This window comes from Camponotus floridanus, unplaced genomic scaffold, assembly GCF_003227725.1.
Source record: "Camponotus floridanus strain SB8 unplaced genomic scaffold, Cflo_v7.5 scaffold5, whole genome shotgun sequence".
NCBI classification, from domain to species: domain Eukaryota; kingdom Metazoa; phylum Arthropoda; class Insecta; order Hymenoptera; family Formicidae; genus Camponotus; species Camponotus floridanus.
In genome coordinates, this window is record NW_020229658.1 from 3,200,485 (window position 1) to 3,222,313 (window position 21,829).

At 30.0% G+C, this 21,829-nt stretch overlaps 3 protein-coding genes across 6 annotated transcripts; 1 reads left to right on the forward strand and 2 right to left on the reverse strand.

Moving 5' to 3' along the window:
• Positions 1-734: 734 nt before the first annotated feature.
• LOC105252597 (CTP synthase) lies at positions 735-5,820 on the reverse strand. Of its 2 annotated transcripts, none has more exons than XM_011260050.3 (11): positions 5,432-5,820; positions 3,947-4,117; positions 3,702-3,787; positions 3,268-3,435; positions 2,946-3,110; positions 2,535-2,822; positions 2,199-2,287; positions 1,821-2,119; positions 1,606-1,713; positions 1,266-1,481; positions 735-1,088 (listed from the first exon to the last, which is right to left on the reverse strand). In XM_011260050.3, the coding sequence occupies exons 1-11, from the start codon at positions 5,595-5,597 to the stop codon at positions 988-990; spliced, it is 1,857 nt and encodes a 618-aa protein (XP_011258352.1). In that variant the 5' UTR covers positions 5,598-5,820; the 3' UTR covers positions 735-987. The 2 variants fall into 2 exon arrangements, with proteins under 2 accessions (XP_011258352.1, XP_011258353.1); XM_011260051.3 differs by having other exon boundaries at positions 736-1,088; positions 3,304-3,435; positions 5,432-5,816.
• Positions 5,821-6,285: 465 nt separating this feature from the next.
• Positions 6,286-9,011, forward strand: LOC105252611 (TBC1 domain family member 10A-like). 3 transcript variants are annotated; one of them, XM_025412373.1, is made up of 5 exons: positions 6,286-6,456; positions 7,281-7,461; positions 7,540-8,107; positions 8,433-8,702; positions 8,871-9,011. In XM_025412373.1, the coding sequence occupies exons 2-5, from the start codon at positions 7,298-7,300 to the stop codon at positions 8,973-8,975; spliced, it is 1,107 nt and encodes a 368-aa protein (XP_025268158.1). In that variant the 5' UTR covers positions 6,286-6,456; positions 7,281-7,297; the 3' UTR covers positions 8,976-9,011. The 3 variants fall into 3 exon arrangements, with proteins under 3 accessions (XP_025268158.1, XP_025268159.1, XP_025268160.1); XM_025412374.1 differs by lacking the exon at positions 6,286-6,456 and adding an exon at positions 6,465-6,846; XM_025412375.1 differs by lacking the exon at positions 6,286-6,456 and adding an exon at positions 6,840-7,008.
• A 512-nt stretch (positions 9,012-9,523) lies between these two features.
• LOC105252599 lies at positions 9,524-21,748 on the reverse strand. The gene is made up of 4 exons (XM_025412244.1): positions 21,588-21,748; positions 10,841-11,209; positions 10,513-10,799; positions 9,524-10,056 (listed from the first exon to the last, which is right to left on the reverse strand). Exons 2-4 carry the CDS (start codon positions 11,178-11,180, stop codon positions 9,796-9,798), a joined length of 888 nt encoding a protein of 295 aa, XP_025268029.1. The 5' UTR covers positions 11,181-11,209; positions 21,588-21,748; the 3' UTR covers positions 9,524-9,795.
• Positions 21,749-21,829: the final 81 nt, after the last annotated feature.

Here is a 21,829-nt window from a genome sequence, read left to right on the forward strand (position 1 = left end):
AAAAATTTTAATTTTAATTAAATTTTAATTATTACTTTTTTTCTCAATTTTTCTATTCTTAACAATAAGACTGATAAATTAATATCGTTGCTATTCAGTCTTAAATAATCTTTAGAAATAATTATAACTTACAAACGGGAAAAATCCAGTTTTTAAAAAGAAATGGACTTTGGCTTATATATATATAATTAAATCTTTAAAGTCTAGATTCTTATATATTTTGATTTTATCTGAAACACATCAATATACAAAAAATTTTTGTTAAAACATAATTTATTATAAAATATAAAACTTACAATATCTAAATAAAATATTGCTATACATAACGAGTTTTATATAAAGTTATAAATAAAAATTAAAATATTTCAAGAGACTTTCAAAGAGTATTTCTCTTCTAAAAACTTTGTATGTGTAGAAAATTGGCTTGTTGACCTAAAAATATAATTTAAATACTGCAGACTTGCAATTGGGGAATAGCATATTTTATAATATATTGTAAAAACTACTTATGTACAGCATTTCATCTCTCTTTCACACTTATTTTAATTTATTATTTAATTTAAATAAGATTTATAAAAATCTTATTTAATAAGTTTAAATCTAATATAAAAGAGTGTGATATATTACAATGTGTAAAAATGATGAAATTTGTTTTCTATAAACCTGTTACATATAAATATATAATTAACAAAAACATAAAATTTCATAGCAACTAGAAATACAGATTCCTAAAGTTGTAATAAATTATATATTTCTACCTATAGTTGTTGCCTTTTGTAAACTATGTTAGGATCCCAATTAATTTTTTTTTCAACTATATCAAGATTTAAACTTATATTGACAATATATATCATATAAATATATCTATCATATTCATCTATTTCAATTTTTAAAGAGAAATTATGTAAGACTAGAAAAAGACATATGGATCAGATTATAGGAAAATGGAATGAGACAAAATATAAATTTGCAATAATAAAACTATACTCAATACAAAGCATAATTGAGATCTGACATGTTACTACCATTTCTATTTGCATTATTAGACAAATGCAATTTTGACACTCCTTCCAACATGTAATCATCATCTGTAACAATCCACATGACAAATATGTAAGTTGTATGAATTTGCAAATTGAGATTATATTATATGTACATACAAAACATTATATGTACATACAAAACATTATATATGTATATATTATATAATTATATTAATAAAAATTTTGATTTTCTTATATTTTTTTCTATTATCTTATTTTTACCTGATTCATTATCGCTCAATTGACGAGGCGAAAATTTGCATCCCCGTGCTAAATAATACTTCAATTTGCCTACACTGGCTAAAATTAAACCAAGGAATGGTGGTGAAGGTTTTAAAGGTCTGGATAGGTACTCAGGATGAAACTGTGTAGCTACATAATAACTATGTCCTTCCAATTCGGCAATTTCCATTCGTATATTTTCATCTTCATCACGACCTAAAAAAAATGTCGAATTGTATAGTACATATCTTAATTACATATAATTAAAATTACATATTATATTAAACAAAACTGTATATTAAACAAAACTTATTGTATATGAAAATGCAATATAACTCACCTACAAATTTTAAACCAGCTGCTTCTAAAGCTTGAATGTATTCCGGATTTATTTCATATCTATGCCTATGTCTTTCTTCTATGACATCTTTATTATCATACAATTTTTCTGTAGAGAAAAATAATAATATATAAAATATACATATTAAAAAATATATACTGTGACACAGAAAAAAAAAATTGATCTCATATTAAAACATGAATTCTATTACTGACTTAGGACAGAATTAATGTCGTAGAAACGCGTTTGTCTCTTGCCTAGCCTCATAGTTCCCCCCTTCACTTCCGGATTGTGTTCTGGCATGTCTATCACTACAGGTTTACTAGTCTCTGGATCAATTTCTGTAGAATTTGCTGTTTGAAGATTCAATACGTTTCGCGCGAATTCAATGACCGCCGCTTGCAAACCCAAACAGATGCCGAGAAACGGCTTGTCGTTCATTCTACACCATCGACAGGCTTCAATCTTTCCTTCCAATCCTCTTTTACCAAAGCCACCTGCTACAATAACACCACTACACACAACAAATGTATTTTTATTAAAAATTATGGATATTAGAAGTACAGAACATAAAAATGTATTGTAACACTTACTTGCTTTTACAAAGCTGTTGCCAAGCCTCATGATATAAAACTGGATTTTCCATTAATGTACTTTGCTCTAAATTAGCAGCTTCAATAAACTGTAACAATTACATAATCATTTAGAGAAAATAATATTTAATAACATTATATAACATATATATATATATATATATATATATATATATATATATATGTTATATAATGTTATTAAATATTATTTTCTCTAAATGATTATGTAATTGTTACAGTTATATATATATATATATATATATATATATATATATAATTATATTTCTATTATATATATTTCAAATAATTACAATACACAGTATTGCGAGATAATACCGTCAAGTTCAATTTATAACCGGCCTCAATGGCAGCATGTTGCAACGCTTTTGTAATAGAAGCGTAAGAATCCTCGAGTTTCGTATATTTTCCTACTAGAGCGATATTAACATCCTTCCGCAAATGATCAACGCGATCTGCTAAATCTCGCCATTTTCGCATGAAGGAACGCGGACGCGGCATTCCGATATTCAGTTGCAATCGATCATTGAGAAACTCTATAACACCCTGATATTCCATAAGAAGTGGTACTCGATATATGGACGTTAAATCGTGAATAGTGATGACCTGATAAAAACATTTGATATCATTTAATTAATTTGATTTCAATTAATTAGTTTCAAACAAATAATTTTAATTAATCAATTAACTTTTTTTATAATAATATTAAGATGAACTTTTGACAATTACTTGCTCTGGAGCCACATGACAAAAATTTGAAATTTTTTCTTTGGCAGAATCGCCGATAGGCATTTCCGATCTACAAACTATTAAGTCGGGTGATAAACCTAATCCACGTAATTCCCTCACACTAGATTGTGTTGGTTTTGTCTTGGGTTCGCCTGTTGATTTTGGCTAAAAAGTATTTTATATTTCAATGATAATTCAGAGAAAATTGTTTTCAAAAACGGAGTTTATGGAGTTTCACAAAAATTAATCATGCATTTATTATATGCATATAAAATATAGAAAAAAAAATATAGAAAAAATATGTAAACGGGAAATATGTAACCTGTATGTAAAGATTGTAGGCATGTAACGCAGTTACCTGCGGCACTAAAGACACATGAGCAACACAGAAGTTTTCTTTCTTCACTCTAAATTGAAACTGCCTAAATGCTTCTACAAATGGCATCCCCTCTATATCGCCTATTGTGCCACCCAATTCTACTATGCAAACCTGCAAAGAATTATTAATAAATTATGTATTAGAATATATATTTTATCATAAAGTTTATATATATATATATATATATATATATATATATATAGGTATACATATACATACACATACATATATATCCATGTATATGTGTATAAAATTTATATATTAATAAATTTATACACATACATGTTTTTTCTAATATACATCAAGAATATTATGTAATCTAATATTTTTGCATTTTATAGAATTATGAAACATAATAATTCATATATTAACAACACCTCTGGTTTAGCTCCATCTTCTGTTACAGATTGATTTGCAACTCTTTCCACCCACTCCTGAATAGCATCAGTAATATGAGGTACAACTAAAAAAACCGCTTTTATTAATATATCATGTTCTCTTTCTCTCTCTCTCTTTTTCTCATATACATATATTGTGTGTGTGTGTGTGTGTGTGTAATATTATATAAGTAGAAGTACTTATTTTTGGTAGAAGTATCTATGGTAGAAGTATTTTTCAATACCTTGTACTGTTTTTCCTAGATAATCTCCATTTCTCTCTTTTGTAATAACATGTTGATAAATTTTTCCTGTCGTTATATTATTGTCCTTATGAAGGGTGATATCCAGAAAACGCTCGTAATTGCCCAAATCAAGATCCACTTCACCACCATCATCGAGTACATAAACTTCTCCTGTTGTATAGAACAAACAAAAGACTTTGTAGTAACATAAGTAGAGTAACAATAGCAAAATGATAGCGGATGTGTTCGTAGAAAATCAGTAACACAAGAGTCTCTTCGAGGAATGCTTTTATCGCTTACTTGGTTGAACAATGGAATGTGTTGATGATAAGCATCAAGTTTCATTGGATGTTAGAAACCTAATGGATGAATGAAATTATACAAACATATTTATACCATATTTATATAATAATGATATTATATTTTAATAATTTAATTGATCAACAATGTTGATTGCTTCACACACAGATATATTTAAATATATTAAACTTTATCTGAATGATAGCTGAAATTATATGAATAATAATTTAGCTTCATTTGATCTTACATTAATTAATTTAATAATATATAATTTCACAGAAAATTAAGGATTTATCATATTATTTTAATTTTATTAATAAAAAATATAATTATATAATTATATAATTATATTTTAATTTATAAATATCATTTTTCCTTTCAAAATAAATCTTATACATCAATTTTAATGTTATTTTTTTAAATTGCGTTTTTTCTTTCTAACTCTATCTTTCTTAATTATAATTTTTGAATACAGGAAATGCATGTATAGAACCGGAAGACTGATTAAAAATATTCAGACGGATTCGTGTAGAATACTTGCATAGAGAAATTAATGATCTATTATTGCGTTATATATATGTGCGCGATTGATTTTATCTGTATACGACTATAAAAATTAATCTGCCTTTATTTGACCTTAATTAATTGCTAAATAGCGTGGTGGCAGCATACAAAATGGCGCAAGCACATGGCTGGAAATTTTACCGCCATAAAAGCTTGATCCGCTGCGGCATTTAAGTTAGCGATTTTTGTTTAATTTTATCACACAACTACGATTTTATTCAGATGACACATTGTTTAATTCATTTTCTTCTCTATCGTTAATCAAATAAATCAAGACAGAAACAGATGCCGACAAGATAATTTGAATTAAACTTCGTAATACACACATATATACATCTTTAATATATTTTAATTATATTTAATTGAAAAAAAAAATTAGTAAAAATTTTCATAACGTTAAGAAGTGGGAAATCTCTCTCAGGAGCTAGAATCGTACTATGATATTATGCGACAACGTGCTGCGATAAAGCCTATTTTTCCGTATCGATGGTACAGGAAATTGAATTCAATTTCAAAGTCATATCGATCGATTTCAAATATGCTAACGAGAGAAACGCCGTCTTTCAGACATGTCATATGGAATAGGGTGCAGTGACGTGCGAAAATTAACGTCGTGCTCACCGTGCTCGTAGGGCGAGAAGGTCCCGGCGTCGATGTTAATGTAGGGATCGATCTTTATGGACGTCACGCGAATGTTACAATGCTTGAGGATAGTGCCGAACGAGCTGGCGATGACACCCTTGCCCACGCCGCTGATCACACCACCGGTCACCAGAATGTACTTCATGATTTGGCTAACCGATTCCCGGTGATTTGAGCTGGATACCTCGCTGCGGGCTCGCAAATGTCAATTGCAACGAATTCGAGCACAAATCGAACGAAATCGAAAAGAGCCAACACTATGTGTACGTACCTTCGGCACGTAAAGCACAGTGCTGCGAGCTCGCGCGCTGCGGGATTTTTATAGACAGGCCGGGTCCCAGGGCAAGCTTCGGAGATAACGGTACCCTGGGCCCTGGACTTCCAATATTTTTTCCGCTCTCAATTGTGTGTTTGTTGCACAATTAATTAGATATACATTACTCGGTAGATAAATTCTGTTGGCGAACTGGTGGCAAATTCGAATAGAAATTGTAGCTGTCAAACATAAATCTGTCTCCTGTCAGGGCATTTACACCTTGGGTACTTTCCGATTCACACATGATGCGCATGAAATGACAGAAAACATATAGTTCATGTCACGCATATTATACATTTCTGTCACTTCACGCGCATCATGCATGAATCGGAAAGTACCCCTTGACAGTAAAGCAGAAATGCAGAAGCCAATCAGAGCTCGCGCTGGTAACAAGCAGTGTGTAAGCAATACATTAGATAAGCAAAAAGAAATTATGACTACTAGCGTGAGTTCTGATTGGCTTCTGCTTTGCCAGCGCGATGATTGGCTGTTCTTGTTTGACACCGTCCACTCCACTCTAATTCAAATATGAACCATGGCGTAGCCAAACATAGTTTGTGTGCGTGATGTACGCATGTACTGTGTATTTAACTGTACACTGCTGTACGCAGCATTGTGAGAATCCAAGTGAATCGTGCGTGAACGCGCTCGTGACATCTCAAAATGTCAAATTCGGCGGAGATACACGGCAAGTATTAGTTATCCCGCGATAAAGGATACGCCCACTCGCGCATACTTCGCAGTTGCATTCGCCCACTCGTATCGTGAATGTAAATATTTACAGAGTGAAAGTACACATAGCGGATCAAGTATACGTATTGTGCTCAAATCAGAACGAGGAAAAAAGGAAGGAAGAGGAAAAAATCTCGTATCGGTTTGGCCACCTTCCTTCTCTCCCACCTCCTGACGTACTCGAATACTCGCGATAGCCGCAATAAAACTGTACTTTATCGTGCTTCCTGCATATTTATGGTGACAGGAAACAGGGCTTAATTCTCTCTACGTGGAGGTTTAACTACCGTAAACTGTCAATTGCGAAGTAGGCGTAAATAGGCACGCTATAGTGCGATGAAACAATGTAAGATATACATTCATTCGACGAATCGATGTTTATTTCGAGTGTACAAATCCGATGGAAATATTAATATAATTGGCTAACGGGATTTCATCTTGTGTTGTTTCCTAAAATGTTTTGTTTTTTGGCATTGTTATATATATGTGGAGTAATATATCTTGTGTGGTATGTGTATCCGTCTGTCTGAAATATTATTATATAGAATTTTTATTTTATGCTAGCTTATAACACTAATTGCAATTTTTTTCATTAAAATTAATATTTAATAATGAAATAAATATGTTATGAGAATTTAAAACAGATGTAATTATATTACACAATTATATAGTATATGTTATCCTATACAATTGACACTATGTTCATTTTATATCTTTAATTTATTAATATGTTTATGTTAATTATAATATTAATATATTTAAATTAACAAACTATTATAGAGGAGTAGAAAGATGCTATGGCTGCCACGGCTACATCACGTAATGATGAGGAGGAGTTAAACGGGGAGTTAAACGGGGAAACTGAATCAGAGGCCAGTAGTATATACCAATGTGGTTCGGTGATCTCCACTGTACCTGATCGTCATGGATTCCTAGGTGGTTCGCAATATAGCCCTGAAAGGTAATTAATTAATGATGCAATTAATTCTGTTAATGTGATAAGAAGACTATTTCAATAAAATAATTGTCGATTGTGCAGGAAGCAATCTATACCACCTGATGTGATACTACGAAGAGAAAGAAAATGGATACGGATGCTAAATAATTGGAGTCTTTTCATGACAACGAATTATCGCAAGGTCCGTGAGAGATGTCGCAAAGGTATACCACCTTCTGTGAGACTCCGCGCCTGGTTGAATCTCTGCGGTGGTCAACTTCTAATGAACGAGAATCCGAACTTGTACGAAGAATTGATCAAACGACCTGGTGATCCCAAATACATAGAGGATATCAAAAAAGATCTTCATCGTCAATTTCCGCATCACGAGATGTTCGTCGACAACGCACCTGGGCAGCAAGAATTATTCCAAGTTCTCAAGGCATACTCCATTCTAAACAGTAAAGTGGGTTACTGCCAAGCTCAAGCGCCTATTGCTGCGTTCTTGTTGATGCACATGCCGGCGGTGCAAGCATTTTGGTGCCTTGTTGCGATATGCGACAAGTATCTCATCGGATATTACAGTCAAGGCATGGAAACATTGCTGCGTGATGGAGATATTCTGTTTGCTCTTCTCAAAAGAGTCTCTCCTATTGCATATAAACACTTAGTTAGTACACAGTTATTGTAAAATTTCTTAATTTAAACAATTATATGTATGTGTGAATATTCATTTAAAAAAAGTATTTATATTTTGAAAATATCTCAAAAGTGAATTTTAACTATATATGTTATTTTAAAAAAAACTACTGCAGCTATTAAAACAATTTTGAGTTTCTTGAAAATGTGTATATACAATATTAAAAGAATGCCAGAATAATGTTATCTGAATAATGCCATCTGAAATAACTGAATTTTTCTTATAGACTAATTATATATAACTACACATCTATATTATATATACATAGTTAATTAATTCAATATTATCATTTCAGAAAAAACAAAAAATGGAGCCAATTCTATATATGACGGAATGGTTTTTATGCGTTTACACGCGAACGCTGCCATGGGAAAGTATTTTGCGCATATGGGACATGTTTCTTTGCGAAGGTGTGAAAATAATTTTTAAAGTTGGCCTGGTATTGTTAAAAGGTAGTCTGGGTCGTGCGTCCCTCGTTAAGCGTTGTCCAACGACATACGAAACTCTTCAAGTTTTAAGAAATCCGCCGCATCATATCATGGAAGAGGAAGCTTTGCTCTATCAAGTAAATATTAATTTTTTTTGTTATATATTTATTAAAATTAGTAAAAATTTAAATGTCTATATGATTGCGGAAATTTCTATAGGAAATACTGGGATCATATTTGTATGTGTGTATGACAGAAAGGATTATACAGAAAATTTTGTTACATATTTATTATTAATGTTACAGATTCAAAAGTTGAACTTGAGCGAGGAAGACTTTGAATATGAGCATCAAAGACAAATATTGAAAAGAAAGGCAGCAGAGAAAGAAACTGCCAATCGAACTGACTGACAATTAAGTAGTTAGATAAATATGGAGCGAATATATATTTAATATATATATATATATATATATATATATATATATATATATATATATATATAATGCTCCAATATGTGCCTTCCCTTCCATCTGATATTGTATAGATTCTGCAATTTGTATCTCTTCCATGAAGCGGAGAGATTAGCAAAAACTGATAGATACGTATATTTGCAAAATAGAAAGTAATTTTCATATACTTCGTCCATGCATACATACATCCACATTCCCCGAGCCAGAGAGTGCACCTATTTATCTCTATTTCTTTTATTATTACTACAAAAGAGAGCACAACATTAGATTCGCATAATACTATTTAATGATATTTTCATTATTGACTTATGTTCAGTTATTATATATATAATGATTTTCGACAGTTAATATACTATATCGATATTTATATATGTACAAAAATTTATTTCATTTTTGAAATAAAATATAGTATATGATAATGTTATACTAAATAAATATTATCTTTTGTTAATGTCAATCTTATATTAATCCTTATCAATTAAATATAATATTAATTAATTTTAGATTTTTCCCTTTGTAGGTCTTATTACAGATACATTTAAATTCCTGTTAAAACGTGATAATACGTGAACCGTAGTTTTTGTCTTTCTAATACGTTTAAATATGCTATTTCATATTAATATGTATATTAAATATTCCTTTTTTATATATGTAACTTTTTCTACGATCGGTTCATATTCACGCAAACTTTAATATTATATTTTCAACATCTTTGATGTAAAAATGCGATAATTTTTATTTTACGATATCGCACTTATTTTCAGCTAGCTGTGCTGAAATTCCTCCAACGATTCCGTCCGTCTATGGCATTCATCACGAAAGTCGCTAGACGCAAAAAATCATCATTGTCCGCTACTCGCGCATTAAAAAGCTCGAAGTGCGGCAATTTCGGTAGAAATAACACACCCATCATGAATAGAAGAGCCATGCTGATAAACGTGCCTATCGCTACAAAGAGCGGATTCATAAGTTGCTTCTGAGTGTTCCCCGCAGTTTCCGTGGCCGTGTATATTGGAACGATCTGAAAAGAAAAACGCGAGCCATGTATTCATTCTGATTTTTATACGAAAAAATTGGTATATAATTTTAAAATATAGAATAATCGTGAATATAATTTTCTTAATAAACGTTGAAGATTTATACGTATATTTATACTTGACTATATTTGAAATTCGAATAAGTATACAATATATATAAGAATAAAATTCCAAAATTTGTCTATATATTTTTTTATAATATAAAATTTTTTAGCTTTCTCATAATTTATAACTACTTTAAACACTACTGCATATTGACATTTCATGTGCATGAAAAATGACTCCAGCAATTTCTTGTGCTGGGAATTCTCAGTGTGTTACATAATTTCATCAACATAAAATAAAAACATTGTATGCTCGCATAAACGTCTGGTTGTATACCGGGTGATCGCAAGAATCGCGACTCGCTTAACGGCGCAACAGGTTTGGGACTCCCTTACCGCAGCCTGCTGCTGATTATGATCTCCCTGCAACTCGGACGCGAAGCTCTTAAGCGGAAAGAAGTAATAGTTGTACAACGGGTATTTAGCCGGTAGCTGCAGGTGACCGACCTGCGGCGTCGTGTTGCCGTTGCCCGCGGCATTCAGTGCCTGCGTCAAAGCTGCAACGCTGATCGCTGACCCTTTTTCCAAGGCCTGTTTGTACAAGGCGGCCAGTTTCGCTCGTGTGAGTACCAACGGCTCCGCTTGTTTTACCTTTGGGTAACTAGCCGCAGTGGTGGGTTCCACTGGATGCACCTGAAAAATTTGCGAATATCAGTGCTTTGGCAAATTAAGAAGGGAGACTGAGCTTGTTCGGCAAATGCATTATTCGCGATCGGCTTTTCCTGAGGCCTGATGTTTTGATGAACATTGTTAGTGCTCAACTTGCGATGTATATTGTCTTGGCTGTAATCGTCTTGATAGCCGGTATATTGATAGTGATTCGTCGACAATCGATCATGCATTGTAATGCTATTAGACGGCACATTTAATTCTTGAAGCTCAATCATTGCCTTTTGAAGATACTCTCCACTTGTTTCGGCGCCACACAGTCGAGTGTTGATAATGATCAATGATATTAACGCGGCGAACCGCCAAGATGACTTTGCTCTCCGCGATGAATTCATATTGAATCGTTCTTATGGGCTTTTAGCACCTATCAAGCAAAAGAATTTAACAGTTTCTTAATTAATGTCCTTTCCTAATCATTTCTCAATGAAATATTCATATGTATATAATATTATCAAGAATATTTCTGTTAATGAAATTTTTATATTATTTCAGAGTTTTTTTGATCTTTTTAAAATATCGAACATTAAATGTTATAGCATGAATACTTGGAACATTGTTATGAATAATTAAATACTCGAACATTTTGATTATTAATATTATTATTGATATTTATTATTGATTATTATTGATATCAATGTTTGTGTTTTCTATTATAATGAGAAGATTTACATACAAAAAAGAATCTTACATATTTAAAATTTAATTTAGAAAATCTTCTAATGTTGATAATACAGTCGAGACACATTTTCATGTCCGAATATCACTTTGTGTTTTATAACATTACATCACATAAGTGTTTTACAGAAATGTTATCTTGTTCTTCATTACTTTTGTAGCACATATATCTTCGATTATACGCAATTTTCTACAAACGAAAGACTCACTCAGATATAGCATCAAATCCACTTGAATGTTATAATATATTAGAATAATAGATAATGTAAATTATTTTGTAATTGACATCATTTGTTTCAATTGAGATAATTTCCGAAGCATGTATGCAAAGAATTAAATTCTGCCTTGATAAGAGGAACAGCACATGATATATTACTAGAATTAATTTACAATTTACATTACGATAAGAAATCGCGACACACGTGGTCTCGTATGCGTGTTTATAACTGCCTGCGATAATCAAAAGGTCAAATAAATCAACCTATGTTGCAAACACAGGTTGAAACACATGCGATATTTGGGCTTCTTTCGCGGTAGATATGTGATCGCATCAGATCGAAAACACGAAAAACTTGTATATTCGATTGAAGTGAATCGTCGAGCCCGTTCGCGAAGATTCTACAACCGTGAATGAACTGAATTAACTTCCTTCACCGATATGTATTTTCCCCCCATATATGCATTCGACGAACCGTGAAAAAGCGGAGCGTGAAAATGGATACTCGACAAATACGAATCATAACAATTTGATCTTACAAATCTATTAGATATCCTCCATGAATGATTTTCTGTTAATTAAAAGAAACTTTTTATGATCATTTTTTAACTTGATTAAAAAAAAAAAAATTTTGAAATTTTTTATTTTTGAAAGTTATAAGAGAACCTTAATCTTTTTTGAATTCAGGAATTTATTAAATTATTATATAATATTTATAAAAAGATTGCATTATATTTTATTTATATATTTTAATTATTTTTCGTATTAGATTTACACACACAATAAATTTTTGTGTTTCACATAAAAAATTATTAATTATGCAATATTTCTCTATTAATTTTTTTGATTCATTGTTTTCTTTTTTAATTGAAATGAGGGATTTTTGCAAAATGTTTCAATGTTATTCTTCGTTCAAAATTACTCACTTGCATATATATATTTATAATATTCTGGCTTTGTCAGACCAGTATTTTATTCGATTTGATGTATACGGGAATAATATAACGGATGTACCCAAAACTCTCGGGACCTAAATCGTATGATCCGTGACGGTTCGCATGTCATCGCTTGACGTAGAATATGTAACTGTAAGTGAATTTTTGATAACATCTATATTATTTATCAGCGTTTGATCATTGGAGACAGTTATAATCTTTACATGCTCCTCATTTTCTTCGCAAGTAGAGTCTCGTCTATTCATCGTAAGAATTTCGTAAAGAATCTCTCATAAAAAGTCGTTCTTCAACAATTATTACAGAGTAAATTAATTTTATAGAGTTTGGAAGAAAATTATCTACGAGAAGTTTGATTTTCAAGCTTGATTTGTAAAAAATAAGAAATAAATATTTTTATTCTTATTAATATTTTTATTCTTAGAGAGAATAAAATCGATAAAATGGTTTAATTAAATTTCTTCATCAAAGCATATTGTTATTATATATTTCCTCAAAATTTAATTAAGATTGTTTACTTATTTATTATAGATATTTAGATTATTATGACTTATAAACTTATTTAGACATTAAGGTCCATATTCTGAATTTTTTTTTATCGATAAAAGGGCTTTTAAAAGTGGCCTGTAGCCAATCGGAAGGCTTATATGCCACTTTTATTGATAAAAGAGGATTCAGAATATGGACCTTAGACTATATATATCTCAATTAAGACTTACTAGTTAATGTTATATATTACAAAACTCTATTTAATGTTATATATTAATAGAATATATATATATATATATATATATATATATATATATATAAATTATTTTAATGTTGAGAAATAAACTAAATTTCAATATTATAATTTTCAATATAAATTAAAGGATTTGATACTATTATTACGATACGTAATAATTTATAAAAGTTTTAGTCATCTGGGATATCAAAATAATTTATATTTTTTCTATATTTAAATACCAAAATAATTTATATTTCCAATTTGCTGTAATAAAAATTACTTGTAGATTCGAAATATTTAATTAATTCCACAGTGGAAAATGCGATGAATGTGGTTAATTAAGATCAAAGAGAAGGTAAAAGAGTTTAAATTCCCGAAGCATCTCGTTCCAACGCGAGCAAGCGGGATGAATTTGCTTTCGGAATTTCGAATGTATGTCAGCAACCCGATTTGCCTCGCGAATCTTCATCGACCGTGTTAAGTTGAATTATTTTTACTCTTTTAGCTATTATCAAATCACAGAAATATTCGTAGCTATAAGAGCGAATGACTTTATTTATCATGGAAAAGGAAAAATTCGCATCGGGAAACGCTAAGACAATAACGAAACATCACATGCGGAATCGCGGTTCGTTGATCGACCGATACCGAGTGGTTAAATGACATACACTGTTGATTATCTGTGATTATTATTGTTGTAAAGAATCTTCCGTCTCCATGGACTAGAAATCATGATACACTCAACGAACACGATATAGATCCGCTTCCTTTATGTATTTCCTTAATTAATTATGTCGGTACCACTGTAAAAAATAGATAACTTTGACAGAACAAAAATTAAAGAAAATTTTTATTCTTGAAATCAATTATACTTATCTTCGAAATTAGGAATTTATTTCAGTCTTGATTTGTATCTCTTTAATGCGAGATAAATCTTGATTTTTCGGTGCTTAGATATTATTTTTAAAAAATTTATATATATACATGCACAATATTTCTCTAAAATATTTTAGATAATTTAATGTGATATGATAACATTACTGGTACAAATAACTCAGTCCGTTATTTTAGTGAGTGATTAAAAATATATGCATTAGAATATTTATAAGTTTCTTACATAATTTTTCAAATAAAATTCCTGGAACTATCGTGTGGATAACTACGACCCACCTAAATAAAGAGTACTTGCACATATAGTATTTTATCGCAGTCAGTGAACCGTTGCTTAATTATTGCTAACGATACATACGACCGTTATAGGATCATTTGTCTCTACTCGAATAGAATATTATATTTTGTAAGTATGGTACATTTTTCATTAAAAAAATTATAATTATGTATTTTATAAATGAAAAGCTCCCATTTAAAAAAATTGTATTAAACGTTAAAAATAAAAAAAGACATTCTTTAATTTTTTATTAGTTTATACATATATTTTTTTTAAATATGTATGAAATTGCTCTTTGCAAATATAAAATATGATAAAAGTTACAAGTACTTACAATTAATATAAATTTTAAATTTATCTTCTTTGATTCTGTGAATTACTTTTAGATAATTAAAAATTAATTTTATTAATATTTTAAATAAAATGCTCCTTTTTAAGAAATTTAAGATGACATCTTAGACTTCTTTAGATATTGACAAGGAGAAATGTGATTGGGAAAGAAACGAGAGATAGCATACGGTTCATTATTGTGTCATGTATTTCCTTTCACATCGAGTGCACTGTTACCGATATCGCTTTACAACTTTTCATACAAAAGGATGATTCGATGATGAGCACCGTCGCAGGTTCGACACACTCTCACGAGTCTTACTCTTTGAGAGAGCGAATCTCGACAACGAAAATCATGCAATTGTGCGTCTCCGGGCGCTGGTTCTTTCGATCTTAATCTCAAACATGCGTTAATTACTCGATCGCCCGCTTCAGTACACTTATAATATCTCACAGATATATATAGATCTTTCAACGTGATCCACCTTGCTTTTCCTCCTTTGTGTGTGAATATCATACAAAATCTAAGACTATATATGCAAATGTCTCTTATAATTATATCTCGTTATTATGTACGAACTGTAATTGTTAATGTATAATACGCGGCGGTATTTCTTGTGTGCTTTCTTAATCGTTAAGTTAATTTACAAAATTCGGACCTATCAATATATAGTCGACGAACATGGAGACGACGGTGATTTACATCCTTTATAAAAATGCACTCAAATAAATTTCGCATTTTATATTTTTATATTTATATAAAAAAAGATAGAGGAAAAGTAATTATAATCACGCTCTTTAACTTTTAATTATAATCTTCTCTTTAACATCGGTGCAACTTAAATCTATAATTAGGATATGAATTGTATTGCAACTTGAACACCTTTGCTCTCAGGACGAAATTAACGTCGACATGACGTCTTTCGACATCGTTCTTAGTACATTGAATAATTTTCTTCTTTTTGCATTTAACCGCCGTCTCCTTTGATCATTACGGATCTCTTAAACATATAACACACGTCACGCACACGTCCTCACAGGGCATGCTTCTTTGTCATTCGCGCAACACGTTCCAGCCGATTACGTGATGACGCATATGCATTTCTAATGTACTCCTTGAGTTATCACTTATAAGAGAATATCTCGAACTTTGAGAAAAACAAGTGAAACATGAATTATTTATATAAAAAAACTGAGTTTCTTATTTATAATTTGCTTTAAGAAATTAAAAACAAATGAATTTAAGTTATTTTTAAAAAATAACTTAGATTGCGATAACTATTGTTACAATTAATTCTGTTTTCTAAGATGAGGAATAGTTAAAATAGGATAAGGAATAAATAATTAATCATGATAAAGTTAGTGCAATTATTTCTTATATAATTTTTAAAATATTTTGTGATTTATGATTCGAGATATTTTTATATTAGTCAAAACGTGATAACAATAAAAAGGCGAGAAGAGAAACATCATTCTACGTTATTCACAAATAATTTTTTTCTACAAAGAAATAAAATTACGTACAGATATATATTTCTATTGCATAGTTTTTCCTTCATTGCATTATTTGTTCCCATAAGAGAAGTTTTGAAATTAATAAAATATTTTTTTTTATTTTAAAGATGTATAACAAATATGTCGCTTATGTGACAAAGATCACTAACGATAAACTATAAAAGTGCTTCGTGGGCCAGTTTATCTTTTCAGGCTGTCTCATAAATTATATTAGCGATTTGCCAAGAATAAATAGAAAACAATCTTGTTTTGACTTATTAAAAAATTTCAAAGTCTTTTATGGAGGTTTCCTCCATTTAAATATAATAATATGAGTTATAATAAATGTATTTTATCTTTTGGAAAGTATAATCTTAACACTTTTATCCTAACATTATTATAAAATTTTGGTAATTTTAATTAAAATTATATTAAACATGACGAAACATATTTTTAGAGATAAATCGACTGCCAGATAAAACTTAACAATAGACTATTGTTAAGTTACTGTTTAGTCTCTATATGAGATTTTCACATTTGCTCGAGACAAAGAGATCATAAAGGGATATTTTCGTCATATAAGAGATAAAAATCTCTCGTCGCATAAGGTATTTCTATTCTGTAACATTTTGTTAGAATGTATTTTTGAGATTTATTTTATTAAATTAAAAAATTAGGCCATATGCATATTTCAATTAACATATGCATTTTTTAGAGAGGAATTTTTAATTGCAACAAATATATAATATTGAAATAAATTGTGTGAATATTGTTAGAATGATGCGAAAGTCATTCATTCCCTCTCCTTTTTCTCTCGCATTCATAGGCCTCGAATTGTTAACATAATCTTTCACGCATGCGACATCAGTGAGAATTTTACAGTATCAAGTTTATCAATTATCAGTTTGCAAATAGCTGAGCATATTATCCTCATATCGAACCTCATCGTACATAATTGTGAATAATTCCACTCTTCCTGATCATAGCAGGATCTGATAAACCACGCAAGTGACCAAACCCTGTCGCCTTTACTTTAGATGACTTTCGTTCTGTTCGTCTTTTGAATGTAAAAATCGTAAATGTAAAAATAGAGTTACATTTGCAGCAACAGTCGACGCGTGGGATTTATCGGATTCCTTGGCAAGACTGTGCGTGACCAGGGAAAGTTGCTCACTCGATTTATCAAAAGGAATTGTTACCATTCTAATTAATGGCGATTAACATGTATTTCAATGAGTAGTTCGAATCTTACAAGTATTCTCCATTCAATTATTTTTTTGCAAATAAAAGTATGTTAGTTTGACGGGACATTAGTTCCGTTATACTATAGGCAATAAAAGAATATTATTCTCATTATGCTACAATCGACAAACATCATTCACGAGTCTCATATCATATCGTTCTACTTGGAATTGCATCGTGAATTCGAGAAGAAATATAATTTTCAATATACGAAGAAAAAATTATGAAATTATTATTCATAAATTATTTCTTTCTTATATCAAGAATTTTATTCAATATGAATAAGATTCTTGATATGAAATAAATCGTACAACATTTATATATAAAATAATGATTTGTTAAATTGTATAAAACTGTGTAATATTGCGTTATAAAAAATAAATAAAATATAGGACATAATTAATTGATAAGTTTGTTAGAAAAATTGAATTTCTTATTTTGGAATTCACAAGTTAGATAAGAATTTATTTATTATGACACACATATTTTATTTCCTATGAGATTATTAATTAATTTTGCTAGACAGTAAAAGAATTAAAACAAAAATTAACTAATTAACTAATCGTTTATTTAAAGAAAGAGATCAACTTTACATGTCGATCTACCGATCGATTCATCCATTTTTCTGTTGTACACATGATCTGCCGTTAACGAACATGAATCTTCTTTGCATTTTGCATCGCTCGATATTTACATCTCATGATTTCATAGTACAAATTTAATTCTACGCTTAACCAATACTTTTTTGCCGATCATTAATTGTAAGTAATAGTATATGTACGGCTGGATCTCGTGTCTCGTCGAAGGATCTCTGGCGGAATGGTCTCTCTCGCTTATCTCTAGATCGAGATTAAACGGCACGAGAATCAGTAGTGAATATCTAGAAAAGATATACTTTAAAATCGAAGCGAACGAAATTCTCGTGTAAAAACGATGTATATCAAACGGATCGAAGAAACCATTACATGTATTACTAGCACAGAGTTTTGTTTCCTAAGAGTCGTTTTCTCTTACGATCGCTTCTTGTCAATTAGGCATTTGGAAGTTGACCCGCATGAGGGATAACTACGAAACTATAGTTGATCGCAGGTCTTTCCGTCCGCGTGACGTGTATTGCAACGTTATATAAAACAATGTTATATAAAAACAAAATGTGGCGCAATAAAATAAAATACTACATGGAAGGTACGTCTCTGTAAAAGTAGTCGCAACGAAGCTACTAGTCTGTCGCAACAATTTTATTTTAGCTAATGATCTTGATCAGATCAATATGCCTTAATAATATTCGCTGCTGCAGATAATAGGAAGTTATGATTAATGAGTCATGTAAATAAATGTGCAATAAATTTATCAAAAAAAAAATCATCTAAAGATATTATAATTTATAAAATACATTATATATAATTATAATATAATTTATATATAATTATAATAAGTATAATTATAATATGTATTATTATTATTACTATTATTATTATTTATATATATTTATATATTTTTTTATAATCGTATCAAAACATTTTCTTAATAAAAAAAGACATTAAATTCTATGAAAACATATATGCATGAGAAAAGAATACTTATTATATATTAATTAATATTATATAATATTTTATATATATATTATATATTATATAATATATATTATATAATATATATTATATATTAATTAATATATTATAATATTTTATAATTAATATTATGTATTAATTATAAAGTATTTATAGTTAATAATAAGTATTTGCCTCACTTTTATTCACATGGCTCTTTATTTTTTCAGGCATAGTTTATCGCTGCTGTTTGTGAGATTAATCGAGCAGAAGTATAGAATAATTACAGCGGTTGTCAATTAAAAATGAAACGAAACGTCGCGTGACCCTGCAGAGAACGCACGTATAACAACGGATATATCGGAGGGGGACGCACGAAACAAGTATTGTCACACCATTCATCGATACAAATAGCAACAGTGATAGGCGATAGTAACAATGTATATATATATATATATATATATATATATATATATTTATAAATACAGGCAGCGAATATCCTAACTCTTCAGAGGCTTTCTATCAACTACAACATAACCGAAGCGAGTTCTTTATGCGGTAACAACTAAAAATTAATATATATATATTTGTCGCATAAAATAAGGTGGAAAACACTCAGCGCATTTAAAATAAATTCTCCAAAGTGAGTCACGAAATAATGTCAAAGTCAAATTTAAATTAAAAAATTCCTTTTTTATTTTTAAATATTAGAGTTTCATAAAAAAGTATATATATTATTTTTTATAAAAGATAAAATCTTATTTAATAAAATATTTTAAAATAAAATAATTATAAAAAAAATATATATATACATAAATACACGTATATAAAACATGTTTGCACTTTAGTTTTAGTTGCCAATTTCTTTCCTTTCTACCAATTTAGTTGATTGCCATTTTTTCTTCCTTAAGATCCCGTAAGATTTTAGGAAAAAAAATGATAATTCATAATAACATTATTTAATTAATTAATAATAGTTTAATAAATTCTTATTTTTTAATGCCTTTAGTTTTGAAGTTTAAAAATAATATAATTTTTAAAGTTATTATTATTTAACTATATTTTACGTAATTATTTTACTTCTTATAATAATTATTGTGTAAGAAATGTGATTTTAATTTCATGATATGAATTTATATAGACTTATAACATTTCGTGTCTCTTATCAGAGAGCGTCCGATTAAAATGGAATGAAATTGACCTGCGAAGAAGGAAAAAAAAAAGGAAATAATCGGACGACGCGATACGAATCGTAATTAATATGATTGTCTCTTGCTTCTTGCAAAAGGCTTGATTATGGCTTGACAACGCACGTGCTGGAGCTTTAAACTTGACTAGAACTGAACGAACGTGCGAAGAAATTAGATACATAATTCTATCCTTCTCTGCTTTTAATCTAAAATTTTATTTATTTATTTATTTTTCATAGAAATATCGACATCGCCAATTTTTCCGCCGTCGTCTCTTCTCGCAGGGCCGGGCGATTCGCAAATATCTTGCAAACATTACGCTAATTATTGAATATAGGTATATAAAACATCGCGATTCTCTTATTCTAAATCAAATTTTTAAATATCATGTATGTTGAATCACTTGTGTATCTCGTTTTTGAAATATATCTCACGGAATATTTATATAATTTGTATTTTGCGTTTTAAAAATAAAACTTTACAATATATTTTGCCCAGCCCGTTTAGTTTTCGATCTTATATCGCGAACATTTTCCGTGTGTCTCATTACATGTGAAAAAAGTATATCACATGTAACTATATAATAAACTTTTTCCCAAGAATAAAAAATGAAAAGAAAGAAAAGAAGATTTTTGTCATTCACTCCCGCCCCTTTATAGTCACAATCTTACGATTCACAGCAAAATCTCATGTTGTGCAAACGAGGTACGTGCTTTAAACGCGTCGTATTTCGAACTGAATAAGACTATCAGTCTTTCCTTTTAGAAGAGAAATCAGCACACGCATAATACGCGTAATACATTATAATAATAACGCATCGTTGAAGAACATATAAACCTATTAACGCGCAACAGGCGCGTAATCTCATTAATATTACTTATTATGACAGATCATAAAATAGCGATATCTCATATCATTGCAGGAAACATTTCTTCTCAAAGTTTTTGCGGTAAACGAAGGTAACTGTAACTTTTACTTAGCTTCGTTTCGCTTACTTTGAAGAAGGATGTTTTGTAACAGATGTTAAGATAACATTTCGCATTAATGGAAATCTCAGAGAAGTTTTAGCGACTGATTCTCGAATTGCGCGATTAATCGCGGCATCGAGGTTTCAATCATGACTCACGAGAATAAAACGGTTCAGAGCTCTACCTGCGTCACACATCTATCAAAAGAATGTATATGCATAGACATACCTATATTTGTTCATTTTTGTTCCAATCCCTCGCTGTACAATCATCATGACAATTCCGACGAGAATGTCGGGTCACGAGTTTAAAACTTTGACGCACTGTAAATACATTACGTCCAGATTGAATTATTAGACTATCGATAAAAATAAGCTTCTGTAACGGTTGCATGATGTTGTCACGCACTGCACTTTGCGATTCTCACCAACGTCATCGAAAATCCACGTACGATAAGACGGATGATAAAT